General features: G+C 30.3%; 1 protein-coding gene across 1 annotated transcript; it reads right to left on the reverse strand.

Annotated features, from left to right (window-relative positions):
* Positions 1-13,610: 13,610 nt before the first annotated feature.
* Positions 13,611-18,683, reverse strand: POU3F4 (POU class 3 homeobox; the record flags this gene model as incomplete). The annotated part of the gene is made up of 1 exon (XM_012936621.2): positions 13,611-18,683. One exon carries the CDS (start codon positions 18,681-18,683, stop codon positions 13,611-13,613), a length of 5,073 nt encoding a protein of 1,690 aa, XP_012792075.2.
* Between the last annotated feature and the right edge of the window lie 934 nt (positions 18,684-19,617).

The following is a 19,617-nucleotide window of genomic DNA, read 5'->3' on the forward strand; positions in this document are numbered from 1 at the left end:
TCTCATCGTCTATCTCTAGTCATTCAACATTAAAATTGGTTAGATTAGCTGTCATACTACGGAATATAATGAAAATTCATTCATTATTTATTCGATCCGTATTCAGTATTTCGCAATTAATTGACAACTCTAGAGTATTCCTGATCTATTATTAAAAGATCTTATACTCTTTTTGTAATGTGATAGTTATATGGCAAAACAAATTAATTGTTTAATAACCGTTATGTATCGTTCAATCAATATTTTTGAGAGACGATAACTCTCTTCATATTGTAATAACTGACTAAATGTATTTGCAGTTGATTGATTATTTGATTGATAGGATTCGATCTGCACTAAGAAGAACCTAACATACATGACATTGATCACCAACCAGTAATCAATCAATTGTAAATACATCTCAGTCCTACAAGAAGTCAACTGCGGCCTGGATAACTCAGTGGTAATGTCTCTGACTGTGAATCTGGGTGACACGGGATTGAATCCGTCAGGAAGCATCAATTCCCTCAAGATTATAGGTACACCTTGCTGATAAGTGCCAAGTAGCACAAAACCCAGGTCTAGGATTTCCTGTCGACTATCTCCAACCACCATCTTATGACTAAATGTATACATAATTTGTTTTTTGTATACTCATTCATTATGATCTTGAAATAAACTGAATATACTTTTTTTCTTGACTTCATCTTTCTCAAAAAAAGGACCACTTATTGTTAGCAATCCATATTACAAACATCTCCATTGTATATTAAATAACCTAGCTAATATAAATGATATCTTATATAAGCTATATCTTTATACGATAGAATAACAACAGTTTAAACTCTACAATTCACGTTGATAGTGTTGTCTAGAGAAAAATTCAAAAAAAGAAGGGAAAACATTCAGATCAAACCATCCACTTTAACATGATTTTGATGGAGTTTTATTCTCTTAGCTGAATGGTTTGGTTGTGGAGTATTCATCGTTCTTCTAAACGACATCATCAACGCAAACTTCAGTTAGATGATGCAGAAATTAAGAAAAAAAACGGATACCCCCCCCTTGAATTACTCGTTTCCCTCTTATCAATATGAAATAGATTTACAAATTTTCTAAAGAAGAAAAAGAACAATCTATACAAAGAAAGATTTATTCATTATCATTTTGACATATTCAAATCCAACTGATATGGATTCGGTTATAAATTTAAACAAAAATAATTCACTTAGACAGTTTTTATTTGAAAAAAACATTATATCCATCAACCTTAATGAAATCTTATATTCATGTAAGGAATACAAATGAATAATCTAAATATTCACTACTGTGAATAAATAAACTAAATTTAAATAAAATGTAATTTTATTTCAGCAGTTGAAATCATGAGTCACTTGAAGCTAGACCACCATGGAAAACCTGAAACCACTGGACAGCCGTTTCGTCCTAGTATGGGACTTCTCAGCAGTGTGTATCCACGAGCCCGCACCTCATGAGATTCGAACCTAGGATCTATCAGTCTCCCACCAGGCGCTTAACCAAATAGACCACTGAGCCGGCATCCAACGGTGCTAATGTCTAACTTCAACCAATCCACGAAATTGCGCCACCATACACCATTGTCTTCAGTGAGTTGATATCTCACAACAGACCTGGTTGAACTCCACTGGTAACGGCTTCTCACTAGAACTCCAGCAGTATCTCTTGAAGTCAGTCACTAGTGAGCAGATGATTATTATGAGAAGGGGTTTTGTGGAGATTTTAGCAATTTCAACAGTTAGACACTAACACCGTTGGATGCCGGCTGGCTCAGTGGTCTAATGGTCGAACAATCGCGCGCGAGACTGGCAGGTTCTGGGTTCGAATCTCGCGGGCCAGAATCGTGGATGCGCGATTCTGGGGAGTCTCACAATAGAAATAAACGGCTGTCCGGTGCTTACAAGTTTTCCACGGTTGTCTAGCTTTAATCGACTCACGATCTCAACTATTGAAATTACTATAATATCCACAAAAAACCCCTTCTGATATAAATAAATAATTTAAATTTTGTTTAATCCGTTCAATTTTTGTGAAATCAATACCTTGCTTAGCATTAAATGTATTTCAATTAAATGTTAAACTATCAATTTGTTAGCTGATTATTCATTGGGATATTACTTTAAACTAACTGACCCATTAACTTCATTTAATTATATATCAATTATAAGAGAACGTATTAACTATGTTGATAATGACAATAAGAAAGGTACATCAGAAACGTCTAGAATTTCTTTTTCTCTCATTGACCTCCTGTGGAGATTCGATTCCCCATGAGTACAAAATAGCATATATACATATATATATACCCTAAGGAAATATTCATGATAATGAAGAAACCTGCTTGAAACTGATGAAACACCTTTTTTATTTTTTGTTTTTAAAAAGAAGTAATTATTGAAATATTCAATGCCTCACTAATATACCCAAGAATCCTTTTTTCGTATTTATTTATTGATTCATCTGTTAATTAAACATGTTAAAAGTCAACTAATTTCTGTTATGGTTTATCTCAATAAAATTGCCTCAATACATTTATATTATACAACATAAACCACAATGATTATGAGACTACCAGTTGGTGTGATTATACACTTTAGAAAAAAACAAAATAAAGACTAATTTGATTTATAGACATTAACGATCTGATGTTTTTTTTCTAGTTTTATGTTTTCATCATACATCTCTATTCATCTGTTTTTTTCTCTGTTGCACCAGTAGGTTTCAATATATACAAGGGGAAAACCAAGATCCTCAAATACAACACGGAGAACACACACCAACCCAATCACACTTGATGAAGAAACTCTGGAAGATGTGGAGTCTATCACGTACATGGGAAGCATCGTCGATGAACAAGGAGGATCGGATGCAGACGTAAAGGTGAGGATTAGAAAAGCAAGGGCCATATACCTACAATTGAAGAAAATATGTAACTCAAAACAACTATCAACCAATATTAAAGTGAGAATCTTCAATATGTACGTCACGACAGTTCTACTCTACGGAAATGAAACTTGGAGAACTACTACAACTATCATCAATAAGGCACAAGTATTTATGAATAGTTGTCTACACAAGATAATCAACATCCGTTGGCCGGATACCATCAACAACAGTCTACTGTGGGAGAGAACAAACCAGCTTTCATCTGAAGAGGAAATTAGGAAAAGAAGCTTGAAGTGGATACGACATACATTACGTAAATCACCAAACTGCATCATACGGTAAGCCCTAACTTGGAATCCTGGGGGAAAACGAAAACGAGGAAGGCCAAAGAACATATTACGTCGGTAAATAGAAGCAGATATGAATAGGATGAATAACAACTGGAAAGAGCTTGAAGGGTTGCCCAGGACAGGGTTGGATGGAGAATGCTAGTGGGCGGCCTATGCTCCTGCACGAGGAGTAATAGGCGTAAGTAAGTAATGTTGTATAGTGTTTAGATAAGAAGAGCTGTATTACTTTGTTCGTAAATTCTGGATGATACTATTATCCAAATAAATTGCGCATTATCGCTTTGCTCTACTTAATTCTAACACCTGATCTACTTAATAAATAGTTAACGTTCCTTAGGACAGCAATTAATCTACGATTCTTGAGTACTATGATTTCGTAATCAGTGTGTTATAAGTTCGATTTATAAATTGTTATTAATCAAAAGTTGAAATTCAATATAAGACGCAGATTTTTACACTTAAGCACTTCTAAAGATATGTAATGTTGATACTTAATGACATTAATTAAAGTTTTCGCATTGAAGTGCAAAAACACTTGATCATATTAAGGAAAGAAAACTTGCATATGGTGGAGTTTGGCACTCTGTGCTGGATGGTTTCATCGTGGAGCTCTCATTGTTATTCTAAATGACTTCATCAACACAAACTTCAGGTAGAAGTGAAATGTTCGAATTTCTCCACATATAACCTACAACTTATCATGTCAACATCGATCTTGATTGATTGTTGTTGACTTTTAACCTATCACCATATGTCTCTTTATTTTGATGGTATATCCCTTTGATCCGATTCTTGATCTTGTATTTATATATGATTTTTCTGACTTGTTTATAGATTGGATCGTTTTCTATGTGTTTTTTGGTGGTTGATTGATCAATAAACAGAAATTCGCACACTTCACTTCTACTTGAAGTTTGTGCTGTTGATGTCGTTTAGAAAAATGCTGAAAGCTTCACGACTAAACCATCTAGTTAAGAGGAAAAAACTCCACCCGAATCATTCACCTGAGCTACAAATCTTCACTATCTCAAAGTTTATGTATGGTAGTAATCATGAAACTTATTCATTTACTTGTAAGTGATCTTCTAAATGGCGAAAGAGATCGTTTTATCTACATTTAAGTTTGTAATAAAATACAAGGACCACTGATTTCAAGATATATATGTATAAAGTGGAACGAAGGATTAGTAATTGAAGTACTCTAATTTCAAATAACAGGTTGCAGGTTTGTAACCCACTCCATCTATTTTAGTAAAGTCAACCGGGTAGTAACACCGGCTTTCATAAAATGTATCGTACATACATAAACCTGCACTTTATGTATACATATGCATGCATATATATAAAAACTATGACATTGTTCGATACCGTGAGTACATTCTTAAGAAACAAAACTCACTAAAATATGCATCAAGAAAATTCAGTAGCTTGTAAATTGTATGATGTATCATAATGCATTTGAGTTGGTTTTTTTTAATTCTTAAAACACGTGTTTGTATATGTGATCATCCGTAAAGAAGTACCAGTTTGTAAGAAATTAAAAATACTGACCCATTTTAGTGGTTAGTAAAGTGTAACTAATCTTTTTTTTTCATTCTCATAATGTTAAAGCTTAGTTACAATACTATACATATATCAATATGATATATAAGTATGTTGTTACTAACCTACGAATTCAAGTAATTAGTGAGAATAAGATGTACCCTAGAATAAACTATCAATGATTTGTTTATTCGAAAATGTTCATTAAGACAAGTGGTGTTTTTTTTTCAAAGAATAAATCACATTACAGATTCTCTAGTATATTTCGGAATACATTTTTATAGATGAGCTCAATTCTCTGACTAATGGTTAATGAGAAGCGCGTATGATATAAATTCATCAAATTTATAATAGTTATAATTGGTATTTCAAAGTTCTACCATAATATCACTCTCTGTGAAGTTAACGAATAGATATCTAAGTTTCCAATAACATAAACACTTCCTGTTTGTAATAACTACACTTTGGTAGGATATTCGAAATGCAGTGAATCAATGTTGATCTTAATGTTTTACATTCTTCTTAATTATAATAGTAAGTTTACTAATCATACAGATCATATTGAACAGAAGGTTCATTTGAAAAAATTTATGAAAGATATATGATTAGTAACAGATATTCATACAATCGGAGATCATGAGCCATTTGAAGCTAGACTACTATGGGAAACCTGGAAGCACTGGACAATCATTTCGTTCTATTGTGGGACTCCTCAGCGGTGCACATTTATGATCCCATTCACAGGAATGACTGATGAATTCAACTATTAACTTAATGAAATCTCCACAAAACTCTTTTTTCATAAAATTTCCTAATAAAGAAATGAATTTATTTATTTGTGTGAGAAACAGATTAGGTTATTCTATATCATTTAAGCATAAACTATAACTTGGACATAATATTTATTGCTTCAATGTAATAACAAATATGTATATTTGTATAACTAAATATTCACAAAATATATATTTCATGGTAATTTCTACTACTATAAGATTTAAATCAACAATTGTATCTCTGCGGTAATGTGGAATGGAAACTTCAACTGATGTATGTACGTACAAAGTTCTACGTTGTTGCTGACTGATTGATTGATTAAATTTCTATCATAATCTGATATTATTCGGAAAGTTCTTTTTAGAAACAAGGAGTACTTTACTACTTACAAATTCTGACATATGAAAAGTCGACTACTCGCCAATGACCAAGAACTGTGTTCACCGTAAAATGTTTATACCCTTGTTTTTGTCCCTGGTTAGTTTATGAATATGCACTGATTACAAATTAAGAATAACATTAAACAAGCTGTTCAATATTTAATGAATTTCCAATCAGTTATAAACAATGATCAATATTGTATTCATCCTAGATAACTCTTCATAAAACATTTAATTAAATAATTTTACATATTTATAATCAGTATTGTTATATAGAATAAATTCAATTAAATCTAAGCAATAGAATTATGTTTTCAATATTCACTTAATGACTAGTATTCCCATGTTAGTTACTAAGTTACATAAGTGTTAGTACTTATTCAGGTGAATTCTGAAAGAAAGAAGAAAAAAAACAACTACTTCTTACAAACAAATTTATTTTTTTTGAAAAAGAAAAAGAAAATAGAGAAAACTCAAAATGAATTATCATTAAGATAAGCCTAAGTTAATATTGACAAAAATGAGACAGAAATGTTCTAATAGAATGGATACAACTGTTCCCTTTTATATACATATATATGCACAAAATATACTCTAAGCTATCCTATACATTTTTACAGACATCTATTCCTGCACGAGTGAACATAGAACAAAATAAATACACTGGTTTTATTAGGTATTAGATCTATGAGTGATGATATATAACAAGTGTATGTTCATTTATGTTTATTTGTACGTGTCTCTATAGTATTATATTTGCCTAAATGTGTTCAACTATAAACTATGAAAAGATAATCATTGTAGAATTATTCTGTCAACTGAAATGACCATTACAAAACATAGATATATAAAAGAAAAAAAACACGTACTTACCGCGGATACAAGTCTTATTATACATAGAATATATATGAATATATATATAGAGAGAGTTCGTGTACCAGTGGATGAGTGGATGACTTAGTGAGTGAGATGGGATGGAATGGAATAGGATAGGATAGGATAAGATAGGATGAAGTATAAAGCTAAATGACTGAAATATACTCAGTTTTCTTATCGAAGGGTTTTTGTTTTCCTTTGGATTTTTTTGCCGATTGCAAAGAAAGAAAGCCAACAAACTATTCTACTGTTTGTGAATACAAATATAATATAGGGTGAAGAAGAATACAATAATAATAATAATAATAATAATAATAATGAACGTACTGTTATTATTTTTAAATATATGTGGAGTATTAGTCTGTGAAAATTAGAAACTCGTTATAAAAAAAAGAATAAAACGAATATTAATCTTGGCAACTGAAATATCATATTGAACGTAATAATGTTAATAATAACTGTGTTAAATAGGATGCCTTTGGGCATTTTTATTATTCTAAAAATGCTTTACAGAAATAAACAATTTTCATAAGTACCGTAGACTTTTAAAAAATCATTTTAAATTGATATCATGAATGAATATTGAAAATCTGGTAGCATCGGACGGTCATTTCGTCCTAGTACTGGACTTCTCAGAAGTACGCAAACACAATTCCGTATGAGGGACTCCAACCCAGCATCTTCGGTCTCGCATGCGAACGATTATCCTCAAAACCACTGCTAAGGTATCCGACGATGTTAATGTCTAACTTCAACCAATCCACAATATTGCGCCACCGTCCACCATTGTCTTCAGTGAGTAATTGCTTCACAACAGACATAATTGAACTCCACTGACGACGACTTCTCACTAGAACTCCAGGAAATACCTTATGAAACCAGTCACCTGTGAGCACATGACAATTATCAGTATGGAGTTGTGGAGATTGTTGGGTTTGAATTGATATCATGAATGGATCAATGTTAGACCACCATTGAAAACCTGGAAGCATCAATTTATAGTCAACAATCTCCACAACCCTATACTGATTAACATTGTTTTAACAGATTTCTAGGATCTGGAAAGAAATCGACAAGTGTTTCGTTCTGCTGGTACATCATTTGGGACTGATTTCTCATTTTTCAACATTATTTTATTTCTACTTTTTCTGAGTTTCCTCTTTTAGATTGTCCATACACATATCCTACGAATGATAAACCTTACAGATGATTCTTGATATGCTTTCACATCTATTGTTCTTTATTTGATTACTTTTATATCGTCTCTAAACTTGATCAAAACTTTTACATCAAACTGATGTAAAGTATGTAAATCGGTGTCAAAATAAATGTAGTCATATCATACTATTACAGTTGTTTAACCGTTACGGTTATGATGTATGTTAGCAACTTGAATAAGACTTATCAATAATGTACGTTTGGTTCCAAACAATTATGAATTCAGAACATATATACTGTTTAGTAATGTATTTAAAGGATTTCGTTAACATGGTATAATTTAATCAATTTTTAATATAATCTAATCATCAACCGATATACAACTGTAGAATCTATACCCATTAAAAGCTTAGTCGATTCATTATTGAGTTGAATACTAAAGGTTATCAAACAACATGCTGGAGCCTGAGCTTAGAGAACAACAAGACCGAAAGTACGAATCTGAATTTTTTGATAGCGAACACTTGTGAGCAATGTTAAACCCTTTTATGATTGAAATGTGGCAGTGATTATGATCGAATTTCAGCTGAATAAATTTATTCGATCACAATCAACGTAGAGCCTGGCACAAACGTTTGTTAGTGTAAGTTGCTATATTATATAAGCACGAAGAAATGAAATTCAGAAGATGAAGGAGGAGTCATAGTAATGCAGTGGCGATGGTAATCAAAAAGACTAAGGGTTAAGAACATGGTGCCAAAAATAAAGAGAAAATATATGTATGAAATACTGGAGTCTAAGACCTAGATGAAGATAAATAGTGAATACATCAGCGCCGCTACGACAAATTACAAACTACGTAGCCCAGCATCACCAACTATAGTTTACGACAATCGCCCTAACCACAACTAGATATCATGAATCTATCGACATAGTTTGGGTCGACGGTTAAGGAGTTCTCAGACAGATGTCACGTTTTGGTTTGGCCTCCCCTTTAGCAGAAGAAATTACTGATAACGTACTAGCCACGAGACATGTATCCAAAATTTTATTAATTCGAAAACATTCAGTAATAATGGTTGTCAGAACAGAGTATCACCCTCTGCATTTCTCTGAATGACATTACTCTAAAGATCGATCAAATGAAACCCAACAGTCTGCTATAAATAATTCGTTATTTAGCGAAATCATCCACAGTAATTAACGAGTAACTGGTTCATTCTCGCTAGTGTCAGCTTCTATTGGAACTTATCCTCAAAACCAGGACATTCTCGGTAATAAAACGTTAGTCAGAAGAAACTCAAACAAACCGACTTAAAGTTAAAAACTTGAAATGTCTTAAAAAACTTAGTTTAGAAACTATTAAGATGCTTGAAAACATCCTATTTCATGTACAAACTAATCATGAAAATTGACCGTTTAAATTGAATATTCCTACTGATTTGCTTTACAGTACTAAATTCATATTGCTTGTTAAACGTTTATCTGAAATGCCCCAGTAGTTATACACTTTAAAAGATTGTTGAGACATGAAATAACAGCAAACAATTCAAATACACTGTACGAAGTAAATGTAACTAAATGAATAACTTGTATGGTTTATCCAATAAATGCGCGAACTAAGTTACTGAGGTTGGAATCAATGAAACAGTTAAGGGAATAAAGTTTATAGAATGGTACTGGCTATTCTCAAGACAAAGCATTCTGGAAAACAACTTTCTTCAAATGGTTCAGACACTAAAGTGAGATTATTGTAGACTGCAAGGATAATATAAGGATTGAACGTCGCTCGACTTACTGTGTTGATGAAAACATCCATGTACAGCCTGTTCTGTGATTTAATGCCCAAATTATCAAGAATCAGCCTAATGAATCTCGTCTGTGAACTCTGTTTCCTCAAAACATATGCTGGAGCGACGTAATAATTAGCAACATGGGAGGATAGAGTTGTGAGTCTAGGTGTACTATTCTGAGTAAACAAATTGTTCAACTAACTCAGATCACTACCGGTGTGACTCTCTTTGGATCAGTTTGGTAAATTATATATTCGCATGAAAACTTCTCACTTAAACGATAGTTTTGTCCTTCTGGGTTTCCTAGACAATCACATTTAACATATAGATTTTATTCAACCAAACATAATGAATGTATTATTCTCATTCTTTAAAAACATATCAGTAATTAGTTTAACTTGCTAGAAATATATGACATCAATTACTGATCAGAATGGGGTTTTTAATAGTTGAATTGATGAATCGATGTGAGCTATTCCACTATTGAAAACGTGGAATCACTGGATGGCCGTTTCATCCTAGTATGGCGGTATTCAATATGGTTTAGCTTACATCTCCTCATGAATTCAATTATTAACAATCAGTTAAATCACGTAAATATAAAATAAATCTCTTATAATTCTCAATTGTATTATAATTTCTGCACTATTTTAACCCTTTTATGATTCGAAAAAATAACTCTGCCTGTAGCTCTTCTAGAGTTACTTCCGGTTCCAATTCCGAGTAAAGGAGGAGGGTTGAGCATGGGGTTGCAAACCTATCCTGTAGAAAAAAATCTTGCTAAGAGAACACCAACCAGTATGATTGGAAAATGTTTATGACTATTTCGATTTAAGTAGTGACTTAATTAAATTCGTTTTGTAAAATAGTTAACGGCTACAATAGTTTTGAAGAAGCTTTATGTATTATTCATACTGTTTAGTTCGAATATGTCGGTAAAATGATTTGACATATTTGAATAAGATTTTAGTACTCGGATATATTTCTTAAACAAACGGTTCTGATGTTTTCCTCCTTATCTTCATGACCTTAGTAAACACAATTGAATCTTCATTTTCTTTAAAAATACATTTATATGTTGGCATCATTCATTGTATCCTAGTATAGAAATTCACAGAAGTGGTCTCCAAACAAATATTCAAATATGCATAGAAACAAATTCAATAACAAATTAATAACAATTAAAAACGTGGATAACTTCATTCCAACTCAGTAATCTGAAGAGCATATACTAATCGGATTGCCTCGAGCTTAATCCAGTATGAGATAGTTGAACTCCACTGGCCACGACATTTCACTAGAACTCCAGGAAATACATCATGAAGCCAGTCACTAGTTAGCACATAATGATTATTATGAGAAGAGGGTTTTGTTGAGAATTTAGTAATTTAACAACTGAAGTCATGAGTCAATCCCACGAGCGGGATCGTGGATGCGCACTGCCGAGGAGTCCCATGATAGGGCGAAACGGCCGTCCAGATTTCCCATGGTGGTTTAGCTTAATTGACTCATGAATTCAATTATTAAATTTAAGCACAAACATGATTTGCACTTATCAAAATTTTCTACCATATAATCACACCTAATAATTATGCAAAAATATATTCTAAATGATTTTTGTCATCCGACTTCATTAGTCAAAGAGACAATTAAAACTAGAGGACAATAGAGACGACTGAAATATTTACATACTTACTGGCTTCAAGAGGTATATCCTGGAGTTCCAGGTAGAAGCAGTGACCAGTGGAGTTTAACCGCACCTGTTGTGAGATAGTAACTCACTGAAGACAATGGTGGATGTGTCGCTCAATTTCATGAATTAGTTGAAGTTAAACATTAACACCTTTGGATGCCTTAGCAGTGGTTTAGATGGTAAGTGCTCACGCACAAGACCGATAGGTCTTGGGTTCGAATCTTGCGAGGCGGGATCGTGGGTGCACATTGTTGAGGAGTCTCATACTAGAATGAAACGGCTGTCCAGTGCTTTCATGTTTTCCATGATGGTCTAGCTTCAATTGACTCATGATCTCAACTATTGAAATTACTATAATATCCACAAAAAAAGCCCTTCTGATATTACTCTTATTAAACGATCGGTTTAATGAGAATAACTAAAGATTTACTTCAGAGAAATGGTACAACGTATGTTAAATGAAATCTTGTCAGCACCTCTGATTTGTACTCACATCACCAAGAAAAGAAAAATCTTCTGATTAATATCTTTATAACCCTGTTTATCTAGATCATTTATTTCAAGATTTATGTCATAAATACATCAGTCTGTAGATGGAAGCATTAATTAACCCGCAAACTTTTCAAGAGAAACTTTAACACGTTACTATCGTTCTACAAGAATATCTAAACCATACTTGAATAATAACTAGAATATAATCTATTGTTACATATTTCATAAATATAATCGTTCCTGTTCGATTGTCAATAACTTCGATAAGATTTTAGTCTTTAAACGTGAATATCCCTACGCACATAACTTCACCATCTTATTCCATGAAAAAAAAGGTGCTAGTAACTAAATGGAAATAACAATATTGTTACTTATATTTGTTATTTCATAACAATAAAATCTATACCTTTGCAACTACACAGTATTATCCAAGAAATTACTATCCAACCATATACAGTTATTGAATTATAAAAAGAAAAGAAAAGAACCAAAACAAAACAAACAACAATATTAATATCAGTTAGAAATCATTGGTATTAGTTAGTAATTTCAGTCAATTAAAAATAGAACAAGACAAAATAAAATGTGTGTAAAAGTGTTGGGGAAAAGAAAACCACAAACATACACACGCACACACAAAAAAAGAAACAAAAAGTAAGTGACCGTTAATTTATTTACACCATTTTGTTTTCTTCTTTTAATTGTTGGCTAATTTATTGTAGTTGTAATGAATTAGGTAATGTATTAGGTGATAAGGATCATTTGTAACATTAGATAGTAATAATAATGATAATAATAATAATAATGTAGGTTTCCAAGCATGATGATAATGATTGGAATAATCAATTCGATGTTCCATTTCGATTACTTGTACAGAAGATAAACAAACTGTGAAATCATTCAAAATAAACAGTCTATTACAATGTATTTATATATGGATTATTTATTCACTATGTACATATTACAATCATTGTTTACTCATGAGAATAATAATAATAATAAAGAGAATTTTACAAAAGAATCAATGAATTTCAGTTAGTTTATCAATCTTTATCATTATTTCAATGATAATCAATTGAAATTAATCTATCACTAAATAGTGTAATTTAGAAAATACAATCATATACATTATCTATTAGTGATTTACATAAATATAAATTGACAATGAAGCATAGAAACACCCCCTGATAACCGAATCGAAAAAACAACAAAAATATGCCGTTAATTAGTTGATTACTATTTAATGTTTGATTCTTCTTTTAATACCATACCATCCCCCCTTCACCAGTATACATATATATATATATATTCTTATGCATCTATAAATATATAAACAAATCTTAGAAAATAGTTTCCCTTCAGAAAGACATTGTGTAATCGACAGATTATATGTGTACACGGTTGTTTGTTTGTTTTTTCCGATGATTCAAGAAAAAAACGAATATACGAAACAATAGAAAGCAACATTTTTTTCCTTCATAGTTACCATCCCAACTCACCTGATTAAAAATGAGCAAATCATTTAATTGTGTAAATCTCCTTTTAAGTGTATTATTTCATAGGATCTAATTTGTGTTATATCTCAATCTATGAGAAAAACTGCATGTATGTGTGTGTATATATGTTCTTTTATTGTTTTCTCATTTTACTACTGTGATTGTGGATAAATAAATAATTGATCATTCATATTACTACTATTATTACATTCTGTGGTCGAGTTCATATTTCTTGAATGCATAAAAATATTAGGAATTAATGATGTATTCATTGTTTCTACCATTGATGGCATTGTTGTTGTTGTTGTCGATGTTGTTGTTACTGTCATTGTTGTTAATTGTTCAGTATTATATCCATTTAAATTTATATTCATATTACTTGTATTCATCATTTGATCTTCTATACAACTTGAAATTATATTTAAATCATTTAATAAATTATTTCTAATCATATTCTCATCTTGATATGTGGATATTTCAGTTAAATCATGATTATTCAATGATGTTGTTGTTGACGTCTCCTCTAATCGTTGATTGTAATTTACTAAATCTGATATATTACTATTATTGTGGAATGGAGATGGGATACCAATGGATGAGTTTACGCTAACATGATTTGGATTAAAATTTAAATTAGATAATAAAAATGAATTATTATTATTATTATTATTATTATTATTAGTTATTGATTGTTCTGTCGTTAAATAATCTACCATTGAATTATTGATTGAATGATTTTCAATAAGTGATCCACATGAATCATATAATAAATTATTAGTAGTATGATTATTAGTAGTATTAGAATGTGTATTCAATAATCTTAATGGTAAATTAAATGATTCATTAATTAATTTATTTTCATTTATATTTTCATTATCTGTAATTACATATGGATATTTTTGTAAAATATAATCTGTACGTAATAAATGTTGTGATGTATCATGAAACGATATATTATGTAATAATGAATTATGATGAATACCATTATTACTATTATTATTATTATTATTATTATTACAATAATTAGGATAGTTAGAAGGGAATAATCGATTGGAATTACTTACATGAAATGTAGAATGTAATGAAGGTAGTAACGATGACGGTATTACTCCTGGTGTTGTTGTTGTTGTTGGTGGTGGTGGTGGTGATGATGATGATGATGAATAGGGGGTCATTCCGTATAAATTATGAAGGGAATTATTTAATGATTGATCATTAGTATATTTACAATTGAAATTTATAGGAGTAAGAGATTGATTCAAACGACGTTTAATACGTTTTATTGAATTATTTCGAAATGGTTGATTACTACATATATCAGAATTGTTTTCATTTTTAAATAAACTATGTTCATTTTCTAGAATCTTCTCTGATTTTCTATAGTTTATATCATTATTCATTTCATTTTGTAAATATTTTTTATCTTCAACATGATCAGCAGTAGTTTGTTTTTCTTTCATAATAATATCAAGATGTTTCTCATCATTATTGCTGTTACCATTACATATCTTATGTTTGTTGTTGTCATCTCCTTCATCGTCTTCTTCGTCATCTTCATCCTCCTCCTCCTCCTCCTCCTCCTCATCATCATCATCATCGTCATCTTCATAACTATCATCATTATTTTCAGTTCTACAAGTACTGTCTTCATTTGAATCAAATGCTGAACCAAGTAATAAAGGATTTAAACGTTTTTGTTTTTGTCGTCTATTACAAAACCAAACACGTACAACTTCTTTTTCTAAACCTAATACATCAGCTAATTGTATAATATCTTGTGCTAATGGTTTTGGTTGTTTAATAAAATGATTTTCTAATATACCTTTTACACCAATTTCAATACTTGTACGCTTTTTACGTTTACGTCCTTGTGTTGTAATTTTATCAAGATTATTTGTAGTACCAGTTGAACAATCAGCTTCATGTAACCATTTTTGTAATAATGGTTTTAATTTACACATATTTTTAAATGATAATTGTAATGCTTCAAAACGACATATAGTTGTTTGACTAAATACATTACCATATAATGTACCTAATGCTAAACCAACATCAGCTTGTGTATAACCTAATTTAATTCTACGTTGTTTAAACATTTTAGCAAATATTTCTAAATCATCAGCTGATGGATAATCACCAGTTCCAGGAATTATTGTATTAGTATTATTGTTATGGTTACTATTATTATTATTATTATCATTTGTAATTGTATTGTTATTATGATTATTATTTCCAAGGTTAGTTGTATGCATTGTTTCATCAGTTCTATTATTTTGAAAATAATCCATTCCATTCATAGTTGTTAACGATTCATTGAATCCATGAACTTTTGATAAAATACATGTTGAAGATGGTGAACATGATTCTGTCATATTAATAAATTCATCTGATGTTATATTTGGTTGATATTTTCCTATGGATGGAAGTAATTTACATGATGAATGAATGGATGCATTTATTGTCGATGTTGTATGTGTAAGAGAAGAAATTGATGATGAAGATGAATTTGATGGTAATGTTAATTGTTGTAACATTCCACTGAATATACTTGATGATGATAAAGAAGAAGAAGACGACGAAGAGGATGATGAAATTGGTATGATTGATATTGAAGAATCAACTGATATATGATCATTTAATCTAGGAGTTGATTCTGATATGGAATTTATATGACAAATAACATTATTATTATTATTATTATTATCAGTATTATTATTATTTGTAAAATCTGTTGAGTTTTGATTATATACTAATGAATCAAACAAACATGATGAAGATTCAATTACATTTGGATTGATATGTAAAAGTGTGTTAAAATGGTGCTCATCATATGGATGTAGATTTAATTTTTCATTTACAATTGTATTTATATTATTATTGTTATTATTATTATCAAATCCAATACTACTCGTCACTATATCCATTGAAGCGGGTTGTATACCATTATTATTACTATTACTATTATATACATTCATTAATTCACTAACATGATTCATAAACATCATATTAGAAGATTTTAATTCATGTTTATGAAGTAAGGATTCCTTGATTGAATCTGAATGAGAAATATTACTTATGGAATTGGTCGAAGTCAATAGATTAATTTGTTGATTATATTGATCTGATTCATGTTCGTTTTGATGATGACGTTCTTGTTGTTGCCAGTATACAGATTGTTGAATAGGATTCATATATGTCGGTAAATAAGATTCATTAACAGGGCAATCGAAATAATCTGTCTTATTTATATGACTATTAGAAGTTTCATTGTTGAAATTAATCCCACTCTTGTGTATCAATGAATCTGTTAATGGTGTAGTTTGTGATAAACTAGGCAATGATGTTGTAATTGATGATCCCCTAGAAAATGTATTAAAATTGTTTGAGAATTCATCTGGAATTATTTTTATCTGATCAGCATCTACACTTGAGTTAGAAATACTATTTGTATCTAGTATCTGACCTACATTATTTATACTATTCATTGTAAATAAGTTTGGATTTGAACGGATTGCAAACTCAGATAAACTATTATCATTGGACGTCGAATAATGCAGTAATTTTTCGGGGGGTTTCACATATGTTTTAATTCTATTTAGATCTGTCGTTGAATTAGGAAATGAATCAGAATTATTAACATAAGATAAATTCATTGAATGATATAAAGCATCACTCCTCTGATCAATATCTTCTTCTATATTCCTTTGTTGTATACTATGCATTTTTATTTTCTCATAATAATTCCCATGTTGTTTTATTATCATCTCTGAGAAATTATTTTCTTGTAAATTTATTATAGACTGTTTCGTCTTATTTTCACAGGTTTCATCAATAGAATTACAATGAAGTAAGTTACTATGTGAATCATTTTGTTTATGTGGGACCAATTCTTGATTATAGACTCTGGTTGATAAGATATTTTCATTGGTCTCTAGATAATCTTGAGTGGTACTTACTTGATGCCGATTGTCAGCATCAAAATATTCATTATTGTTACTATTAGGATTACGATTAGTTTCATGTTTAGTTATTTCATCATTTTTCCATTTCATTAATAATTCAGTATCATATTGTGAATGTTCAACAGTATTTTCACAATTTCTTGATTCAATATATAAAGGCATAATATCGGTATTTTGTAAATTATAATTACTTGAATTTGAAGATGGTGAAAACCTACAGTAATTTGTTAGTTGATCATTATTACATAATGGATTGTAATCTCTTCGACCTATACTATTAGGTAACCAATGTATATTATCAGTGATCATATTAGAATGAGTCAAATTTTCCATAGTCATATTATGACTATAAGTTATATCAGTAGTATGATTCAATGTATTACTGTTATTCATAATATTTGATTTTAAAAGATTTTGTGATAATGATGTTGTAGTTATTAGATCTGAATGATTTATTAATAATGATAATTCATGTGGTTTTAGTAGTTTCTCATCATGATTATTATTATTATTATTAAGATCATTTGACCATGTTATTGGTTGTTGATCCCGATTGTTGTCACAAGATGGTAGATCAACTATAGTTTTCGTAGAATTTGTAAATATTCCTTGATTTTTTATAGTAGATTTATAACGATTCCGTAATCCTGTAGTACGTTTATTACTTTTATGTAATATTTGTAACTCTTTAGTTGGATAATGAATATGGGTTGTGTTATGATGATGATTGGGAGTGATAGTCATTGTTGTAGTTATTATTGAAGAATTTGAATTCGTTGTAATAATATTGTCTGATTTAAAATTATGCAATGAATTTGTTAATGCAAATAAAGGTGAATAGTCACAGGCTAATGAACATGCACTTTCTAATAAAGATAATGGATTTAATTCATTTGTATTATCAAATTGATCATTAATATTAATATTATCATTTATCATATTTGATTGATCTGAAAGTATATTGGTAAATGGAAGACTTTTCGTAACATCAGTATTTGTTATTGCTGGTGTCGTTGTTGTTGTTAATGGCCTTATTTTATTGAATGAATTCAATTGAGCATGATGTATTAATTTGTTATCCTCATTACAATAATCATAATCATTATTATTATTATTTTGTTCAATTAATCGATATGTGAGTGATGAAGATACTGGCAATGTTAAAGACGATAATGATGATGATGATGCTGATTGGGATGACAATAATTCTTTATTTGTAATATTTAAATTAGTTTGATATGTTCCCATTAACAATGGATTCATTCAATAAAGCATTAGATGTATATGTGTACATTGGCAATGATTTCATATGTCTATAGACATTGGTTAGTATATATGTGTATGTAATTACTGTATAGAAATTCTATACACAATAGATTGTTTAATCGATGGATAAATGTGAATAAATTATATAATACTGTAGAATTTCAATGAGCAATAAACTTGTAAGGTAGTGAAAAAGAATGTATATTAGAATTCTTAAATATATCTAACTACTACTACTACTATGTATTCGATCATAGGGTAGTAGTATTCTAATCCTTAAAAAGTATACAGGCAGTTACTGTCATGGGTAGGCAGTCAGGCAGACATGCAGGCTTATGTTAATTTATCATAAAATTACCCGACGTTATGTTTTTGTAATTAAAGTAGTAAGAGAAAGTAAGAGTGAAAATATTTTTCAATGGTTATTTGATTGGATAAAAGTTTACTAAAGAATATCTAAAGATTATACTGGTCAATGAATTTACGCATATTATCAAATACGATAAAACGAAGGGAGGTTGAAACACTATCATATAAACATTGAATACTAGACAGGGGAGGTAGAATAGAAACTTAATGTGTTTCCAATATTTTTATAATGAAATAAATAGAGGGATGAACGACCAAACCATCCAGCTCAGAGAACAAAACTCCACCAAAATAGAGGGATGAACGGATAGAGATTGTATGGAATAAGCGATAAATATTATAAGCTTAAGGATTATTGAACAAGATGGGTTGATGATTAGATATATTATTAGTTGTAAATTACACACATACACAGAGAATAAGAAATGTAAAGAGAGTGAAAACAAGGGGAAAAGAAATAAGAAAAAATCAATTTATTTTATAGGTTGAACGTGAATTTAAACAAAAAAACAACAACAGAATATTCCCTTAGAACAAACAGCTTGAGAGAAAAGGAGACAAA

This window comes from Schistosoma haematobium, chromosome ZW (assembly GCF_000699445.3).
Source record: "Schistosoma haematobium chromosome ZW, whole genome shotgun sequence".
Lineage (NCBI taxonomy): Eukaryota > Metazoa > Platyhelminthes > Trematoda > Strigeidida > Schistosomatidae > Schistosoma > Schistosoma haematobium.